We start from the raw sequence: 19,637 nt of genomic DNA on the forward strand, positions 1-19,637 counted from the left end.
TGATGATCATGCTCTATTATTTAAGAGTGAATTGTTATTAGTCATTAATTCTCACAATTTAGTACTAATTAAATGTTGATATTTTTGGGTAATGAAGGGTGGCATGTGATATGCGCATGAAGTACCTTATATCCAAGCCAGTAAGCCCAAATAACAGCAATAGCATGTTTATTTCTAGCCTCCTCTTTCAGTCGTCTCAGTTCCCCTCGTGCCTGTGATGCATTTGAAAATAGGATATAGACAAGCTTAGGAAAGAAAAGGTTACTGCAAGTTCTCACTGGTGCAAGAAAGGAAGAAATCAGTCACTACAAACAGCAAATATTAACGCGTGTCCCAGCTTCCCAGGCTGCACCAGCTAAAACATGTTAGCAGCAAAGAAACCAAAACAACAGTTTAAGCAGTAACAACAGTTTAAGCAGTAAGAGCAGTTTAAGCCACTGAAAACAATCACAAATAACTATCCTGAACGGCCTTCTTCACTCTATGTAGAGACAATTCAGTGCACAATTTTTTGCCATGTTCTCACCTGGGTACCATGCCAGTAAGCAGCAATTATTGTGGCAGCCTCATTACAACGCTTCAGGTGCTTAAGTTCCCGAAGAAGTTTCCGAGCCTGTGAATAATTGAAAACATTATTTTACTAACTAATTTTTATGACTTTAAACTAAGGCACTGTAACATGTACATCTAGGCAAAAGCAAGAAAACATGCATTCAAATCTTCAAACAAATACATTCACAAATGGCAGTCTAATATCTGCTGTTCTGGGGAGGATTCTGTGCACATGAGAGCTTGGGACTGACATTCCAGGGGATCTTAGTTCAGTTTTCTCCCAGATTTGCTGCATTATCTGAGATACCTATATGTCTGTTTGCACAATGGCAACAATACTTTTTCTCCACACAGTAAATGTCTTATCCATTTAGACTGCAATAAAGAATAAATCACAAGTAAATTGCCTGGCTTTAGGTCACACTAAAGGCTGCTGTCACACCAGGCTTTCATGTGCAGTAATGCTACTGCAAAAGAGCTTGTTCTCCAATGGCAAACAGAAAACCGTAACTCAAGATGATGCTTTTAACCCAGTTTTCTTCAAATAATGCTCATGGGAAAAGACAGCACATCAATAGACAGACCGAAAGAATATTTTTAACCCGTATAAACAAAATAATAAAGACAAAGTAAAAATCAAGAAAAATAGCCAAATCAAATTATGTTAGATTATTGCTGGCAAACTCTAAAGCCTTCCGGGCAGGAGAGGGCTGTTTACACCAATAGCTAGTAACTGTAGCCCCTTCCCTGTCTGACGGGAAGGGATCTGCCTCCAGAACTAAAGGCAGTTCTCTCTTCCTTAAATAGCGGGGACAGACACCTTTAGCAGGGTGGAGAAAAGTTAGTAAGAAAACAGAGGAGCCTAGGGTTGGTTTTTCTGAAGCTGGACAGCAGTAGTTGCTTTAAGCACTATGACTGATTTCCTGTGAGCTGTTAACCTCATTTTTACCTCTTATTAAAGTATCACTCCTTAAATCTCTACTATGGCTCCAGGTCTATCTCTTCACAAAGTACAAACCTCTCAGAGAAGAAGCAAAGCTATAGCTAATTGAAGCAGAGGACAACCCAACAGTGAATAACTCCTTGTTCAATACAAGCACATTTTCACTCCTCCACTTAGTAGACAGAGGAGAATTTAAGACCTAACCCAAGTAACATATTGCCCAGACAACCCAAACTCTTTATTTAAGCCTCTTTTTTTTTCATTCTCTGAGAATCCTATAAACTGTAAAATAACTGTGAATCACAACTTATCTCTTCCAAATCAGTCCAATGCTACAGTTTGTGTAAGGCCAGTGGCAGAGTGCCAGAGCATCCTGCTTTGGAGCTGCTGGGCCACATGATTAACACATACCTAGGTCTGCTCTGATCATCAGATTCACTTATTCACACTCAAGCCCATGTAAAGAGACCTCATCTCTCCAAATTCTTTGGCTCAGGGCACTTGGAATGTATTTTCTGACCTGCTCCTTACTTACCACACAGACACAGCCGCAGTAACAGGAAACTCACCTTCCATCCTCTGATGTAGGACTGTACTATGATAGCTGAACTCTTTGTCTTCTGATAACTTTTCTGTTGCTGTATTGGAAATAAATACGTAATGCTTAGAACAGAATACACTGAATAACAAACCTTTCAATACTAACATTTGATAATAAGCTTCAGGATACATGTGAACAATTTTTGACCAAGCAGATCAGAGTGTAGATTCTGTGGTAAACTCGAGGAGAAACAAAGCACACCAACAATGCTGCATGGACAATGTCACACTCTGTTTACAAAAACACTCAGCTCATGGTCAGCAGCACAAATGCAGATTAAATGCTAACAGTAACAGCTTTATTTGTTTTTCCCACCACCAGAGCAGCACACAAACCATCACAAATGCTCAGGTTTGTTGGCTAAGCTTTTTACCACCTTTTCATAAGACTTGTGCTATTATCTGCATTCCCTTTATTGTACCAAATGCTGATGATAACTCAGGAACATGATAAAACCAAAACCATGGATTCCTGAATGAGGTGCTGGAGTATTATACAAGTATGCCAGTTTTTGAACAATAAATTTCCTGGGCAGCCAAGCGTATTCCTTCTAAAACTCTCAGTCCTCCAGTAGTCCAGTGTTCACTAGAATACTAAGTTGACAGACTCTGCAATAAGGCTTTTAGACTTAACACTCAGTCCACTCAATGACAGTGAACATCTCTGTGAGCAATCTAGAGGGAATCCCTCTAGGCCATGCTCACACCATGACTGATGTCCGTCATGCCTTACAAGGGGACAGACAGACAAGTGTTTGCAGACCCTTAAGCCAAGCCTCCAGCACAAGGAGTTGTCAAAACCTTTAATTCATGCACGGGATTAATTATGAAATGTTCCAAAGCACAGTGCCTAACAGTCATGTTGGGTTAAGAGAATGGTGCTTTCCAGCTGTGTGAAGAGGCTGAGGAAATGCCTCTATCATCACCTATAACTAAAAAGACTGCTGCTATGTTTCACCGGTGACCTAATAAAGGTTTACTGTTTAGAAATCAACAATTCTTGATCAGGTATTTGGTTTCATTTCTTTATATTTAAATTTGCACCAATCTAGCTGCCGTAACTCCATTTTAAATTCATTAAGATTTCATGAGATCATAATGAAGCCATATGGGCACAATGCAATTCTGTAACAATGTGGTTTGTAGTAATGGTTCATTCAGTCACACAAATTCAGAGAGAAGAGTTTTTACAGTAAAAAAGCATTTATTCATACTTTTCCCAAATGATCTATATTTCCATTTAATTATCCAAGAAGTGAATCAAACACTAATGGCTTTCAAGATGACAAACAGAAGTGCTTGCCAACTGAAAAATACAGACTGTCAACTCTGCAACTTGCAGTTTAAGAACAGTTTCTTTCCATATTTTATCAAGCTTTCTGATATGCTTGTGCTATTCTCTAACAGTAACAATATACAGCTGAGATTTTTAAGAATAGGTTTTAAATTTAGAAACAAATAAATATTTTTTTATCCTGTAAGTCAGTAACATTTACTAACTGACAAAAAGATATGGAAGAATCCTCTAACAGGGCTGTTCAGTTCATAGAACAGAACATCCAGTCCACAGAGGGATCTGAAACTCCTTTAGTATCAGTAATGATAGTGAATTACAAGTCTTAGGAGTTATAATTAAAATAAATCCCTGGGATCCTCCCAAGCAGCATTCTTAAGCCTCCAATGCAAAGGTTCCAAATAAGGCAAAAATACAAAAAGGCTTAGGAATGACTGAATTCCACAGAACTGCACATGTATATTACTGAACATTTTTTACACATTAACCCTATGTTTTGAAAGCACTGTAAATGTTGTACAGCACAGCACTTCAGCTGAATGAAAGAGGCTCTTCCCATATGGGCTACAAAAATCAAAATCTTGCTCTCACAGAACTAAAGGACTGTGGTGAGCTTTTTAATTATTTAAGAATGAGCACAGTGTAAACATGAGCATAGAAACTAAATTGTCTTTATTCACACAACTAGTACCTAAAAATTGACATAAAATTGAATTATTTCAACGCCTCTCCACATAAATACCAAGAAAAAATATCCTGCAAACATCATTCATATTAAACTATGAAAAGAACCCCCAATTTAGTAAGGATAATATCTTACTGCGTATCTCCTGACCCAGGAAGCAATCACAATCTGGCTTTTTTTCATTAACAAGAAGTGAGTACGGCACTTCCAACCTCTGTAAATCTTTGCAATTAGTGTAGCCAAATCCTCCAGCCGCTGCTTTCTCAGATCTTCTAGTTTGAAGAGCTGCGTGTGGGGCGGGTTAGAAATTTGTTTGAGATTGGAAAAAAAACCAGCAGAAGAGAAGAGACAAGGGGGGGGGAAAAAGCGCAGATATTTTAAGAGAAGACTCTTTACTCAAATCCCCCCACTCAGACACATTTGTTTTATTTATCTCCAGAGCTATAGCCAGATACACCAAGATTTGTGGCAGATACACTGTCACAAGTCAGTGCACAAAAGTTACATTAAGGCTGACAGCTATTGTAGAGTCTCGATTCACAGGAGTTTTAATAGGTCTAACACTAAAAAGTGCCTTTTTAAATGCTACATTTACAGCACTTCTATCAAAGAACTGCATGCAGAAAAATCTGTAGGAACCAGGTAGTGAATGATGCTGCTCATAACAGGCTGTCCTCGTGAGAGAGGGCTGGATTTTGCAGAAGGCATTTTTCACTTACTGTTCTTGGGTTGCGGATGAATATCTTTGATCTACCAAATGAAAATTCCTCTTCAGGGATTCCCAATTCATCAAACAGCACCTCTACTCCAGCCCTAAGAAGGAGTAAATGAGCTTAACAAACATGACCCCCAGGTCTGAAACTTCTTAGTTTACATATTCACAGCTTAATTTATGGAAAGTAAAGGAAAGCATATTTTAAACCTTAAATAGTGCTTGACATAAGAAGATTGAAAACTTAACTCATTTACTCCCTGGTTATTTAGCTAAAGGCAAGAATAATCACTACAAAGATTCAGAATAATTTGATGAAAAAGAGCAATTTTTATTTTACAGAATCAGCAATGGCCTATTTTTCCCTCTTACATCTATAACTATTTTACTTAGAAAAGAAAAAGGAAGGGCTCTCACACTAATGTCAAATTGTGAAAGAAAGACTGACAAGTCTGGCAAATGCTTGTGTTCCACTCTCTTACCAAATGCATTTTATGAATGTCAACAGAAAAGAGGAGAGAGGAATTGTGCAGATCTTTGCAATGATTATTACAATGCTATTGTTATCAATGCTGCACTTCCACCATTATCTTGATAACCTAAAGATTTAAATTGTAGCTAAAGATATTAATCTATTATGAAAGAAATTTAAATCATGCTAGTAGAGGCCACATGTAAAAAGAATTAATAAAACCTTATTTGCCTACCCCAGACATTATTTGCAAAAACATATGTGAATACTATGGAATTCAAAAGTATATATTTAAAACAATTTATTTGCAAGATGTATTATCTCATAATTGTTCCTCAATCACTATGCAAAACTATTCTTGAAAGGACAGAAGAAGATTGTATGGCTGTCTTCAAAAAAATGAGTGCTCCTACACTTTGAAAATTGGTTATTAAAGTGCCCCATTCCAAACTTCAAGGAATTTTGATCCCACTCCAGTATCTCCTTCTCTCTCTCTCAGCCTTTCTTTCAGACTCAAACCAGTAAAGGCTGCCAATATATTCATTTTGCAATGTGCAAAACATTTAAAAAGTCGTAACATGCAAAATATAAAAATTTCACTCAGGACAGGCAAGAACACTGCTGTTCCCTACCTGGCTGGCCCTCTCCAGTGGGGCCATGTCTGCGTGCACAGCATTTTGTACCGCTCCAGGCAAGGCTCATACGCCTGCCTGAAGGCGTAGCCCGCCCTGCGAACCCGCACGTTCTCCAGGAGGCCGAGGTAGCGGATCTGGTGGCACACCAGGGCCTCGTTGAAAATGTGTGCAGCCTTCTTGTCATTAGGTTTGATGCACCTAGAAAGGAAAATGAAACGGGACATTTCTTTGCAGCACTGGGCACATCAATATCTATTCTTGTGAGTTAAGCCATAGATTTTAAAAGTTTATCCTTGGATATCAAGGATTGTTTTTTTTTTTAACTTCATCAAACAAGTTCATCAAAGCTTTGCCATAGCATACTTTACCTGATATAATTTGGATTTTTTGTCTGGAGATTTTTCATCAGGGTAGCAACTGAAGCCTTGAACTGAGAACCTGCTGTTGGAGGTCTCTTTAGGTTGATCTTAGCAGGGTTACCTTCTGGGAACAATGCTTTGATAAGAGAGTGGTTGGCCTTCCACATGGCCTGGGAGAGGTCACGGTACAGAAGATCATTATTTTTATCAACAAATCCTTCCACCTGGTACATAACCTGAAAAGTAGAGAAAAGTCTCATCAGAGCAGGTGTTGAACTGTAACATAGGCCAATTCAAAATTGATGCAAGAAATTAATTTATCCTTCTTTCTTGATATCCAAAACAAAAAACATTTCAGCTTTCATTTTAAATCTGACATTTGGAAGACTTTCTGTGGATAACTCTTCAGTGAATGTGCTACCTGAGAAAGATGCATTTTCTCACACTGCTAACAGTCCCTTGTGCCAATCAATTTGAGTTTCTGAAATGGAAGACACCCTTCTTTCATGATAACTACATCACTACCTGCCAATACTCCAAAGCAATCTTTTCTTTTTTTCCTTGGCTGACAAAAAGTTTTCTCCCTCTCTTTTGATTCAGAACAGCAAAAATACCTTTTCCCTCCAAACTACCAATGCTTACATTATTTGTCTAACTGAAACAAAATATGAAATATCACCTCTTGCTATTGCAGCAGCAAGCAGCTTGCTGTGCAGTCCTCAGGGGACTGTTATTTTAAAGGAGTTCTATCAGGAAAGCAGTCCAACAACAACAAGCATGAATACAAAGGTCTGACCTGCAGCTGGAGACCCAAGAGGCATCCAGGGGAACTTCATGCAGATCTCAGATTGCTACTGTTTTTTTTAATTTGTGAGGGTAGGGAACTTATTTGATTAATTGTGACAAGTCATCTGGCTGGTAATACAGATTCTTCAGCTTCATGATTTCTCAGTTCTGCATAGATGTGTACTATGTACACAGAATACTGAATAAAACTAGCACTGACATAGCCATATTTTACACAACAGCAAGTGACTGGGAACTCAGGCAGCATCTTATTTTGGAGGACATGTCTCTGATTCTGACAGGTGTAGCACATGCCACCACTGAAAGAAAAAATGTTCATATGAACTTACTTACATTTCATAAAGGGAGGGTCAAACTTTTGTTGTCTAGTCACTAGATCAAAATGTTCTCAGCTGAAGATGGAAAAACAACATTCCTCTCAAAAATAGGAGGAATTCACTGGCTGCTCTGCTAGGTAAGATAATACCCATAACAATCAAAGATTCTCAGTGTCTGATAAGTGTGTGCAGTCCTTCCAAAAGTACCAGGGTATTTTCAATTCACTTTGAATTTTGACAACGATAGAAATACCTAAATATTAATCCCTGATAGATAATATGCAGTTACAACATCTATCTGGCAAATACATAATGTTAAGTTAATGAATGGTTGCCTCAGAGGCTGAAAGTCTGATATTTCGAGGACTATTCTGATGAAGCAATTATTGAGCTATTCAAAACTGTAAGATTGAGAAAATATTAAGAAGTATGAAGCATTCCTAGGGAAATAGAAAACTTTCCAAATATTCATTACTCTGTGAAATTATCACTTCAGCAGATTCAGACAAGGGGTATAGTTTCAGCCCTACATTTACTTTTGAATTTTTTTTAGAAAATAAATTGTCTTCATTCTACAAATATAATTATTTTGATTTTGATTAATAAAAAGTCATAATGAATTATACATTGAAAGCTGCCAGACTCATTTATTTATATTGCTTATGTTGTAAAAAAAAATACTTTTGGAAGCACTCTGTATAGCTTTCTCTTCCATCTGTTAAAACACAGAGTATCAAAATCAGTTCCTTCAAATGTACAAAAACTCCACTTTTTCAACAACGTGACTAAGGACTGCAGCTAGTTCAGTGACAAAACATGTTTTCCAAAATACGTTGCCTTCAAATTTGCTTGAATTTTTGTCATTGTAAACAATGTTTTATTTCCAGAGACCCAGCAGCAGCACTAAAGTACATGATGAAAGGACAATTGGCCTTGATTTTCAGCTATAGCAGCAGGACTTTGTACAAGGGCATAGACAGGACAAGGGGTGATGGCTTTACACTGACAGAGGGCACATTTAGATTAGATACCAGAAGAAATTCTTTACTGTGAGGCTGGTCAGACACTGGAAACAGCTGCCCAGAGAAGGATTCCCCATCCCTGGCAGTGTTCAAAGCCAGGTTGGGCAGGGCTCTGAGCCACCTGGTCTAGCGGAAGGTGTCCCTGCTCATGGCAGGAGGGTTGGAACTGGATGATCTTTAAGATCCCTTTCCAGCCCCAACCATCCTGTGATCTCTGAAAGCCTTTCAGCCCAAATCCCAAATATCTGTCATAAGACAGAAAAGATTAAGACACGTATGGATTTTTAATCAGCTACAACAGCCCCCACACACCACATCACGTACTCCCTGCTCCACCAGGTACCTTGCCAGCGTAATGCTGAATCCTGAAGCAGCTGTGAGGCAAGGAGGTGTCATTGAGGAACCGGGAGCACTTGCTCATCCTGCTCTCAAAATGCTGGTGAGTGGCACAGACTTGGTTTAGTTTTTCTAAAAAGGTGTCATCAGTAACAGTTCCTGGTCTCAGGCATTCTTCATCCAGCATGGCCAGGATTCCAGTTTGGTTCTGAAGTTTCAAGACAAGAGCTTTAGTACTTATTTTCATCACATTCCATCAAGGCATGAAAAGAAAACCATCCTCCTGTTTGACTTATGCTATCCAGAAAAACATGCTTCTAGGCATAGCAAGGCTTGGATCTTTTCCTAATGACCATTTCCAACAGATTTTTAGCACCTGCACTTTTGAAAGACTTATGAGATTCAAATCTTGAAATCCACATTGAAGTTTTGTGTCACTTACTCAGACTGTAGAAACTCCAACTTAACTGGAAGTACCCTGTTTATGTGTAAAACCATCATATATTTTATGTTAATGGCTAAAAGCTGTTCTTTTCTGATTGTTAAGGAATTTTATCTTTCTTGCTGCACTAAGTCCATAGGAAGTCCTCTTATTAGTTACAAGTACTTTCTGTACCTCAAACGCTCAGTAATATATGATTGAGTTTTCTAATTTCCATACAAAAAGAAATGTTATTTACAATGTAGCATGTGATATCTGCTGTTGTGAACAGTAGTAAATGTAAACATTTAAGAGCTGTTTGGTTTTGGTATTCTTTTCCATACGTGATGCTCCAAATTTCTAAAAAGGTAACATATAGCCTTTTAAAAAAACACTTCTACTAAAATAAACTTTTACCATACAAAATAAGAAGAATAATACAACAAATGGCTTGTTGCATAAACTTAAAGTGCATGAGGATGCAGACTTAACACATAAATTAAATCCATGAATCAAAAAATATATTCAGATGTATTCTTGAATACAACTTACATTTTCTATTAGGTCACAAATAATAGCATTGTTGAAATATTCAATATTAGTCCATTCAATACCCTATAATAAAAAGAAATAAATGTATGAACAGGAAACCAATCAAGGCAGCTTTTCCTCTAGGCAATTGAAATTATACTCCCATTAACAAGGATACTACTTTCAAATTTAATTCTATATTCCTACCAACAATTTATTTATTAAGAAAGAAATGCAATCATCTCCCACTAACATTATCTGCACAAAATGACTGTCCTTGAGCTGCTGCCAAACTTGCTCCCCATTCCTTTCCCCCACCCGTGTCAGCTTCCCATGCACTCCCCTGGCGCCAGGCCAGGCTCCTCCCGCCCAGCAGGGCTGCCCACGCTCCCAGTGCTTAGAAGGAAATCAGCCCGTTTCACTGCAAGCATCTGAGACCAAAATTTCCAAGTTCTTAGTTGTTGGGCTTTTTTTTTGTTTGTTTGTTTTCAATGGGAGGAAAAAAGAGGGCTAAATTTAGATGAGATCATTTGAAAAATCCAGAGTGTGGCTGCTGTTCAGATATTCTTAATATCCTAATTTTTTTCAAATATCAGCAATAAAATTTCCAGGATGAGATGCCAATGTATCACAAGGTAACAGTCGTAGGGCAAAGGACTAAAAGAAGGAAAATACTAATTTCATTCTCAATTTGCACTCTGTGATACTTCTTATAGTTTAGTTTTTTAGGAGCACTTGAAGTATCATTCAAGAACCAAATTGCAGTAGTGATGGTTCACCACTAAATGCAGAAAGAAAAAAGACATACGGAAATTTCTTGTTATCCTCAGGATTATAAGGCAGGAACTTTATGTAATTTTGAAGAATGTTTATACAGCAAAATGGTATAATCCAGTTTGAGTACAGACAGTATATGCCAGTTTTTACAGCTGCAAGCTGGTATTTTGTCTGAGCTCTGTATATCACGTGGAGTACTGCTAAAACCTATTAAAACTTCAGCAAGAACATCAAACACCAGAGTCTGGACTCCAAAGGACATCTTAAATTTACCCATAAAGCTCACACAGCTCCCATCAATACTTAACTGAAAGAAAACTAGAACCAAAATATAATTGGAGTTTGTTTCATGTTTCATGCTACTGTTTTAGCCAGCCAGTTCCCTTTGAAAAAGGACTGGCTGTGGCTGCTGTTGGGGTACCTCCCAGACACTACTGTGTAATCCAAAACACAGGCCATAGGGTAACAGCACTAATACCAGAAAATGATATTAGTCTTCTAATAAATTAATTAGCTCTTGCTCAGAACTGCCAGTCATTGTTTCCAATGAATAAACAAGAGTTGGGTCTGGCTTTTACCTGGAGAAGTCATAATGTGAAACAACGTTCAAACAACATTTTTTGAGCAACGTAACCACCACAAAGCCCTACACAAACGTGCTCCATGCCAGTCCTGTGGTCAAAAAGTGACTCTGTTCCCTGAAAAGTGGTTCCAGCCTGCATGGCTGTGTACCTTTACAGGGACACCAGGAAGAGGAAGAAGATGATAAGGAAAGATTCATTCATTAATTACCTCCCGGATGTATTCCTCCTGCTCTTCTTTGAGGGTAAGTTCAATGAAGATCTGCTGCAACTTCTCATTACAGTAGTTGATAATGAATTGCTCAAAGCTGTTGTCCTGTCAGATAAAACATGTTGTGTAAACACTCTGCAACTCAGATGGAGTAAGTTACTGCAGCAGTTGCAAGTCAACAAGCTGCTGCATTAACTACTCCTTCCAGATTTGCAATGTGATGGTTGGAGTAATAATTGATTGAGACCATGATTAGTTTGGAAATTTTAGACCAAATCCTTCCCTGAAGCTCTCTCCATTGGGAGAGATAAAAACCTCTGTAGGTTTTATTCATGATGCCCCTGTATCAATTCCTTGCAACAAGTCATAAGAGCACCTGTGGTGTCAGGGAATAAACAACAGAAGTTTTGCCTGCACTAATCTGTCCTCATATGTAAATTGTAGTCCCCTGGAGGGTCTGATAAATAAAATTATAATAGTAGCATTAGCTCTTTTCCACTCAGTAGCCAATAAAGTATTCTATTTCACTACAGATTGAGGCTCAAACTGCTATTCCAGTTGCAGCTGAGCCTGGGTTAAGAGATTATTGGCTCTAAAGGTCAACCCACCTCCTCCTGCCAGCAAACCGCTCATGTAATTGCCCCATGAAATGATGGGAAACAAAAGACCTTCATCAACCAAAAATCCTCTAAAAGCCTAATTCGTATAAAACTGGGTTAGGGAGCAAGCAGATGTATGACCCTTTCAGAAGGGACCAGGGCAGGCCCCAGGAGGAGGGGTGGGCAGCAGGAAGGCTGCTCGGTGCCGGCTGCCACAGCACCCTACCCCATCCCAGGGCAGGGCTGCTGCAGGAGCAGAGCTGTGACATGACAGCAGCATGCTTCCAGAGGGACACACGGCAGCAACACAAACCATGGCCACATCAAGCCCCTAAATACCACAGGGAAAGCTCTCACACACTCACGTCAGCTGAAGTTTTACTGCTAAGTTCACCAGGGCCAGGACTGCAACATAAAAGCTTTGGTTCACCACTTCATCATCATTATCTTAAATGAGTGCAGTTTGGAGGTCAGGTGCCTGTTCTGAGGACAGGGTCAAAATGCCCGTTTTGAAGGAAAAAGAATCAGCACCTTCGCTGGTTGTTTGTTGTTTGTTTTTTTTTTTAACAGTGCTTGAAAGAGTCATTAATATTGTAATAATTCCAGATATATATATATGCAGAAATAACTACACTCAAGCATACTTTTGGATATTTGGTGCTGGTCTTCTTGACTTTGAAGTTTGGGGGTTACCTCTCTCATGCCCTATTTTTTTTTCTTTTCTTAATTACTAGTCATCAAGAACACTTTGGTTATTTAGGAAGACTGAAAATTTCCAGAATAAACCACTGCATTTTCACATTACCAAATAATCTCCTATCCAATACCTGTGAAGCTCAAGTTACGTTGATAGAATTTTTATGCCTGAAGGCAACTGCAATCATTTAAATGTTTAAATTATGGATCTGGTTGCTAAATGAGATTAAGAACACACAAGCAGATTAGAAAATATTGAGGTAGCACAGATTACTTTTATTGTTTTAGATGAAGCAAAATTGTAATTGATCACCAAACTTTTGCAGCCACATCAAACCACCCCTCTCACCAACTGCAATTATCACTCAGATTGCAAAACTTGCATAGCTCTAGATGAGAATTAAAATTCAGCATGCAGCAAAATCAGCACTGCAAACAAATCATACTTACTGCATTCTGTTGAAAAAGAAATTACATAAACTGCAGTCAGTACTTACACTACTTCCATAACAATACAGAATACATCAATTAGCATCTATTTAGTGTATCAAGTAGATCAATCTTTTTATCACTGCAAATGCAAAATACTACTTTTTCATAGATGAGTGTATCTTTAGGTACTGTCCAAACATTATCAAATAAACCAAGAGATTGAGACACATCAGAGCGTAACACAAACCAGCATCCTTGCATTGTCCTGTCTCTAAATTATCATGTACCTTTTGTCTCTAAAAGACACACATATAACTTTGGGTATACAAATTTCAGCAACAGAAGAGGAGAACAGGGAAGGGAAGAGAGAATACTGGAGGAAGAATGAGTATAAGTTTATTTGACACATTCAGATAAAGCCTTCACTTCAGATATATTGAGTTTGAAGTAAACAGACCCCAACTGTCACATCACCCAGACAAAGAGAAAGGGTAAAAACACTCTGTATCCTCCTGCCAGGAACGTGCCACCCAAAGCAGACAGGCTGTTTTCTCCAAAAGACGATGTTATTCTGATTGCAAAGGCTGCAGGACTTTTCACTCACAAATTATACAGGCTTGGTCATCAAAAGAGAATGGAAACTGTACAGCAAATCCAGCTAAACCATCTAACTAAAAGGTCATTAACAATACATTAAAGTAATTGCTACATGTTTTCCTGATTTATTGTGTATCTGTGATATTTATGGTTTGCCAAAAAAAGGCAAACCAAAATCCACAGAGTTCCTCACAAATCACTCACTTTGAGCTATGAAATTTTATTTGGCATTGCCAAGCCACCAAAATCACTGTTCCAGGAAAAAGTTATTGAAGAGCAGCAGTAATGTTGTTCTTTATGAATGATACAGAGCAAAAGGCTAACAGTTACTTACAGAAAAGAAAGAGGGAAAAGTCTCAAAACACTTAACTCTGAACAGATCAGAAGATATTTGGCAAATTAAATACATTTCAGAAAGAGGTGTTTCTTTTTACAGGTTTTAAGAAACCCTGTATGAAGAACCAATTAGATTAGAGTGTGTATCTGTAGGCAAATCTGAGTTCAGCAACAGAGACTCTGCATTTATTCTCCTTTGCAGAATATGTTGAGTTAGATGGGACCCATAAGGATCATCAAGTCCAACCCTTAGGCCTGCACAGGACCATCCCAACGGGTCACACCGTGTGCCTTTATGTATATCTACAATTTATTACTCCACAAAGCATATACAAATGTTCACAAATTCATTGTCCCACACTATTTTAATGAAAGCTTCTAGAAATTAATACAAAAACTAGAAGGGATCTGAAGGACTTCTGACATTGTTTTTCAGAAGGCAGTAGACAATAACCAGTATCAAGTGACAACACATCACTAAATCCATTCAGGAGACATATGCTGAAGCATCCAGTCACCAGAGACTGTACTTGCTCCTTATGCTGACCAATCACAATAAGCAACACAAGAGGGGTTTGACCAACACAGAAGCAGCACAGTCAGACCCAAAATTTGAAGCAGAGATAGTAAATTCAAATATTCTTAGGAAACAGGACCATATCTTTTCAAAGTGTCAGCTTCTCTTCCAGGCTGTAATTCTGCTGCTTTAACATTGAGGGCATCACTTCCATCCCTGCACTTTTATAGCAACATTTCCAACTATGCCTTTGAAATCACCATGGAATACAAAATAAAACCTTTGGGGAAGAGAAAACCAGTCTCTCAAATTAAATTAAAGGCACTGGGAAACAGAATGTCACCTGAGATACGTTTAAAGTCATGTCAAATTTATAGATGCAGCTCAACCAACCACCCTCAGCTCAGCCTCTCAATCTTTTATCAGATGCAACAATAAATTTAGACAAGTAGAAAAATTCACTGACAAAAATAAAAGCCTACTTCACCGTGTTTCTTGCTTGACAAATAAGGGTGTCTTCTTCATACAGCTTTCTCCTTTATCCACATTCAATCTATTGGGCATCAGGGTGGGATATCGTAAATAACAAGTTTTGAACTTTAAAAAAATTCTGCTCCATGCAAAAACAAAGTGATTATACAGACAAGCAGATCACAATGCTCTACTCATTCAGGTTGTTAGAGTCAATCATGAAAAGCTATAAAGTTCTCTTGTGAAGCACACTCTTACATGAATTATACACAAGTGCTTGAAAGTCTATGGAAAATATTCTTTGTTCCTTAATATTTTACCTAACTTCTTTGATAGATTCCACTTGTGTATCACAGAATACTCTGAAAAAACATATACGAATGTTCCTGACTTTGTAAATTTTTTTTACCAGTAAAATACCAGTAGGCAACAGACAAAATAAAAATATTTTTGTAAAAAAACCCCAAACACAACAAAACAAAAAGGGCATTTTCCTGTCAACATTAAATACTTTCTCAACTTCCTCCCCCATAGAGAATTCAACTTCACTTTTGAATACCCACTTTCCAATGATTTCCATAGACAACAAAGCAACTAAGATTCCTGCTTAAAACTGAAAGCCAGGTACTTTTCCATATTAGTAGGGAGGAATAAATCCCTACCGTCCACCTGCCTAATAAAGTCCTAGGTTAAGTGTTCCATTTTCTTGTGTCCCCTCCACTGTTTTCACCAAATCAAGTAGGTGTTGTTGATCCTTATCTACAGACTCAGCTGTATCAACAGTGTCACACCTACACACGGGTTTCTCAATATCTCCTTTTCCTTCTTAATCTTTCATCACACCAATTCTTGTTGAGAGCCAATTCAAAAATCTACATATTGCTCAGCCTACATCCACACTGACAAAAAGGTGTCCAGCAGCACTTTTTCCAATACATTATAAAAACACATACAGCTAAAAAAATACATGTGAAGTATTTAAAGGAAAAGTATAATTTGAAAGAAAACCTAAACATTTCAAGTCATGAGACCGTTGAAATCAACAGGACTAATGGCATTAAAATGGCAATATGAGGAGGGAAAAGGACATACAAAGACTGATGCTTTCACTCTATCACGTATAGCCCCAGAGAGTAACTTCTTTAAACAGCAGTGCAGCTCCAGGCAGCAGAAGTCTCTGACCTCCTCTAACATAGGCAGGTGACCCCAAGTAGTTCTATGAGGCCCCTAGAGAAGAAGCCAGATGGCAAAAGTAATGATGATAAAAGACCAACATACTCGCTTCACTGAGATGAATGGTGGAATGAAGGGTGAAACCAACCAGCAAATTCAATTTATATGCTACTGTGGTGTCTGGGAAAGGGATTTTTATGTATGACCACAGAAGCATAAGAGTTTATGAGATGAAACTAAGAAATATAAACGCTAGAAAGTGAAAGTCAGCAAAATAGGAAAGTTGCATTTAAAGAAAATGAAAAAAGATACTATTTTAATCTCAGAAAACAATGACCTAGTTATAACATGATTCAATTATAACAGTTTTTCAAAATTTTTTGCAAAGTTAGTGAAGGCATGTTATCAATATTTATTCCTTTCTTTTCTGTTTACATATACAAACATTTGAGTAATCAAACTTTTCTCCTGTAAACCAGAGTGCTCTGTGCTTTTGCTTCAATATCTGTATAGGCAAAGAACCAGAGAAGCATATCATTTAACTACATATATTCCATATACATATAAATATATATATAACAACATATATTCCACATATTTATAATCAAATTATGTCTCAGTGTATGTGATGGAAGCAAGAAAGATATATGCCAAAGCATCAGGGATTATCCATTTTCCATATTTCTGTAGCTCAATCAACTTCAGTCCTTACTGATGCTACTGTCACTGGCAGAGAATCAGGCTGTCTAAAATCCATCTTGCTCTCAGCTGTGGTGTCCAGGCACACAGATCTAAACCAAATTTGGACTTAAGAGAAACTACAGTGACTCCAGTGCACACAATGCACGTGTGATTCATGGAAAAACCCAGGTACAATCACTTCAACGAACTCCACCTGATAAATTACAGTCCTGGGACAAGAGGAATTACAAAGAGGAAAGAACCTACCATATAATCAGAGCCATTCCTCTGCTAAGACAGAAATAGCTGCTGTAGGGCAGAACAGTATTCTCACAACCTGAAGCACAGTATTTGTGTATATTTGCTTCAGCATTTCAAGTATTTCCTCTGTTGAAAACAGCCAGCCAATGGGATTTACTTCATAAACATGCCTGATGCAAAATAAGCCTCTCTAAATACTTACCTTATAATGTGATTAATTAAATGGTGATTGACTTCCTGGGATGTACCTCTGCTTCTATGCATCCTTGCACTTTAGAAAATTATTGTTTTAACTGTATTTTTTAATTGTATTTTTAAATCTCCATGGGCACTAGGAGTCCAAACCAAAGCTCCCCTCTTCCATAACACTTGCCAGCTGATGTAATTGTTCCATTATAGACTAAAAACTCAGTTCTCCTCATTCACAGTACCCTGGGCTTTGCCCTGGGCAATCAGATTGAATAGGGGGCTGGTACACACATTTTGGCACTGCCACTTGCCAGTTTATGATAAGCTGATGGGCATCAGCAAAGGGTTGAAAAATTTCAAAAAGGAAATCTGTTGCAAGGTAGACAGCTTAGAAAAAGCAGCTGGAAATTATGGTCTGGAGATAAAGGCAGCTACCAAAACAACAGATATCCATAGCTGAGTTAGAGCCAAAGTCAAGACGTGAAGAAAGGGTTCCCAGAGTCTAAAAATAATAATAAAAAGAAAAAAATAAGATAAAAGATTCTGATAACTCAATTTCCTCCTGGAGGATTTTTGTTTTCTCTAATACTTGTCTTTCTAGCAAATAACTAGGCCCTTCTCCTTACAATAATCCTTGGGGGTGCTGGGGGAAGCCCCTGGGCCAGCACCAATCTCTCAAGAGCCCAGCATGCTCTGCAACTGTAATTTCCTTCATGTAATCAACAGGACAGAAAAAGGCAAAGCAACCAGTCAGCAACCAGATCAAGCTGTTGTATAGGTTTATGGGAAAAGTGGAAATAACTCCCCAATTTTTTCACACTTTGAACATCTCAGAAAAGGATTTTTCGATGATTATCCCTCCTTATTTGGTTACCTTCCTCTAAAAACAGATTATTAACATAACTATGAACTTGTTCATATTATGAAACTTTATTCTTCTTATTTCTAAAATATTCCCTCAATAAGGATATTGGGATTTTATCACTGTCCAGATGACAGCTTGCATAATACAGGCAACATGACCAAGCTTCTTTCTGTCACCACAAGGGACTTCTATGCACAAGAAACAAGGTAATTACCAGAAATAAAAAGAAGTGCTATCAAAATACATCACAGACTGTGAGAAATGGACCTGGTTTTACTGCTGGGTGGCTTTTTTGACTCTTATTTTGGTGATGTTTTTATTTACTGCTGGGGTTTACGCAGAATGTGATAGATACTCCCATGTCTTTGCACGTTCTTGTGTACCTGGAGCAAAAGGAGTTGGTCAGACGCTGTCACCAAAGACAAGGCATTCACACCATCTCAGGTCAACCCTCAGCAGATGTCTGAGGGCCAAATGCAAACATTCCCTCTCTTTCTGCAGCTCTACAGCCAGCACATCCCAGTTTCTTGTGAGGCTAAAATATGTGGGATAAACTGCCAAGGGACTGAGCATTCACACTCCCAAACTGTCTTCTGAGGGCCTGGCAAATTTCAACAGTAAGCCTTGTTTGGCATCCCTAACTTTCACAAAACTGCAATCCAAATCATTAACTTGATCATATTGATCAGCTATGTAGTGTCACCTGAATATTCAGAATAAAGCCTTCAAGCCAGCTAGCACAGATACACATTTTTATCTCTGAAGGCTAAGGCAGGATGAAATATTCACACTTGTTCCATGGCATTTTCACGTACAGTAGTTCTTGTCTACAGAGGAAATGTACACAACAGAAAACTAAAAGCCCAAATCAAGCAGAGCAAGCCCTCTGCTCATCTCAGCTGAAACCTGCCAAGCCCTCAGTCATCTGCTCCTACAGTCTTCATTTCCTTCTCAGAAACCCCACCCTTCCACAGCTCTACTCCAAGATTTTGCAGGGATCCAGAAATCACTTCTGCCCAAAAATACATCATCAAACCTACCCCACGAAGTCTGGAACTGAGCTTTTTCTAAAATTCCTAGTGCCACCAGCCATCATCCCTACTCCACCTCCAAACACAGTCTAGACTGTAGACTGGCTACACATGCAGCTGCTCAAAAATGTGGATAAACATACTTGGAGCAATCAGTGTCAGGCTTCAACCCATTGCTCAGGCTCCATCAGTGTTACACAACTAACCCGGTCCTAGAACCTGCATTTCCACACTAATCCTGGTCCTTAAATCCTTGCCCACAGACAGTTCACACAGAGCCACCAAAATTTCAGCATTCCACTTTCCAAACATTCAGTCCCAGAATCCAGCTTGCCACAAAGGGCATGGCAGGACTCAAAAATAAACACAGCTTTAAAGCACCTATTTGTGGATGGTTTAGCCAAGCCTGCTGCTGATATCTGCCAAACCCACAGAGGCTGAGGATATTGATAGATTTAAATTCCCTAATCTGAACTTCTGGACAGCCAAGTCCTCATATCTGCTTTCTTGGATGGTTGTTGGGTTTGTCTGGAA

The 19,637-nt window shown here is 38.4% G+C and overlaps 1 protein-coding gene across 3 annotated transcripts in view; it reads right to left on the minus strand.

The window, feature by feature from the left end:
* The window catches only part of MYO1B (myosin IB), a 109,124-nt gene that overhangs the window by 16,548 nt on the left and 72,939 nt on the right, over window positions 1-19,637 (minus strand). For 2 of the 3 annotated variants that reach the window (XM_071561608.1, XM_071561607.1), the window contains exons 14-22: window positions 11,256-11,360; window positions 9,708-9,770; window positions 8,742-8,942; window positions 6,262-6,488; window positions 5,891-6,091; window positions 4,794-4,887; window positions 4,210-4,359; window positions 2,065-2,133; window positions 527-613 (exon numbers count right to left, since the gene is read on the minus strand). In XM_071561608.1, coding sequence (XP_071417709.1) covers window positions 527-613; window positions 2,065-2,133; window positions 4,210-4,359; window positions 4,794-4,887; window positions 5,891-6,091; window positions 6,262-6,488; window positions 8,742-8,942; window positions 9,708-9,770; window positions 11,256-11,360 — 1,197 coding nt within the window. Of the gene's footprint in view, window positions 1-125; window positions 213-526; window positions 614-2,064; window positions 2,134-4,209; window positions 4,360-4,793; window positions 4,888-5,890; window positions 6,092-6,261; window positions 6,489-8,741; window positions 8,943-9,707; window positions 9,771-11,255; window positions 11,361-19,637 lie in introns of all 3 variants that reach the window. The other variant, XM_071561606.1, reaches the window with a different exon arrangement.

The sequence above is a fragment of the Pithys albifrons genome, chromosome 8 (genome assembly GCF_047495875.1).
Source record: "Pithys albifrons albifrons isolate INPA30051 chromosome 8, PitAlb_v1, whole genome shotgun sequence".
Lineage (NCBI taxonomy): Eukaryota > Metazoa > Chordata > Aves > Passeriformes > Thamnophilidae > Pithys > Pithys albifrons.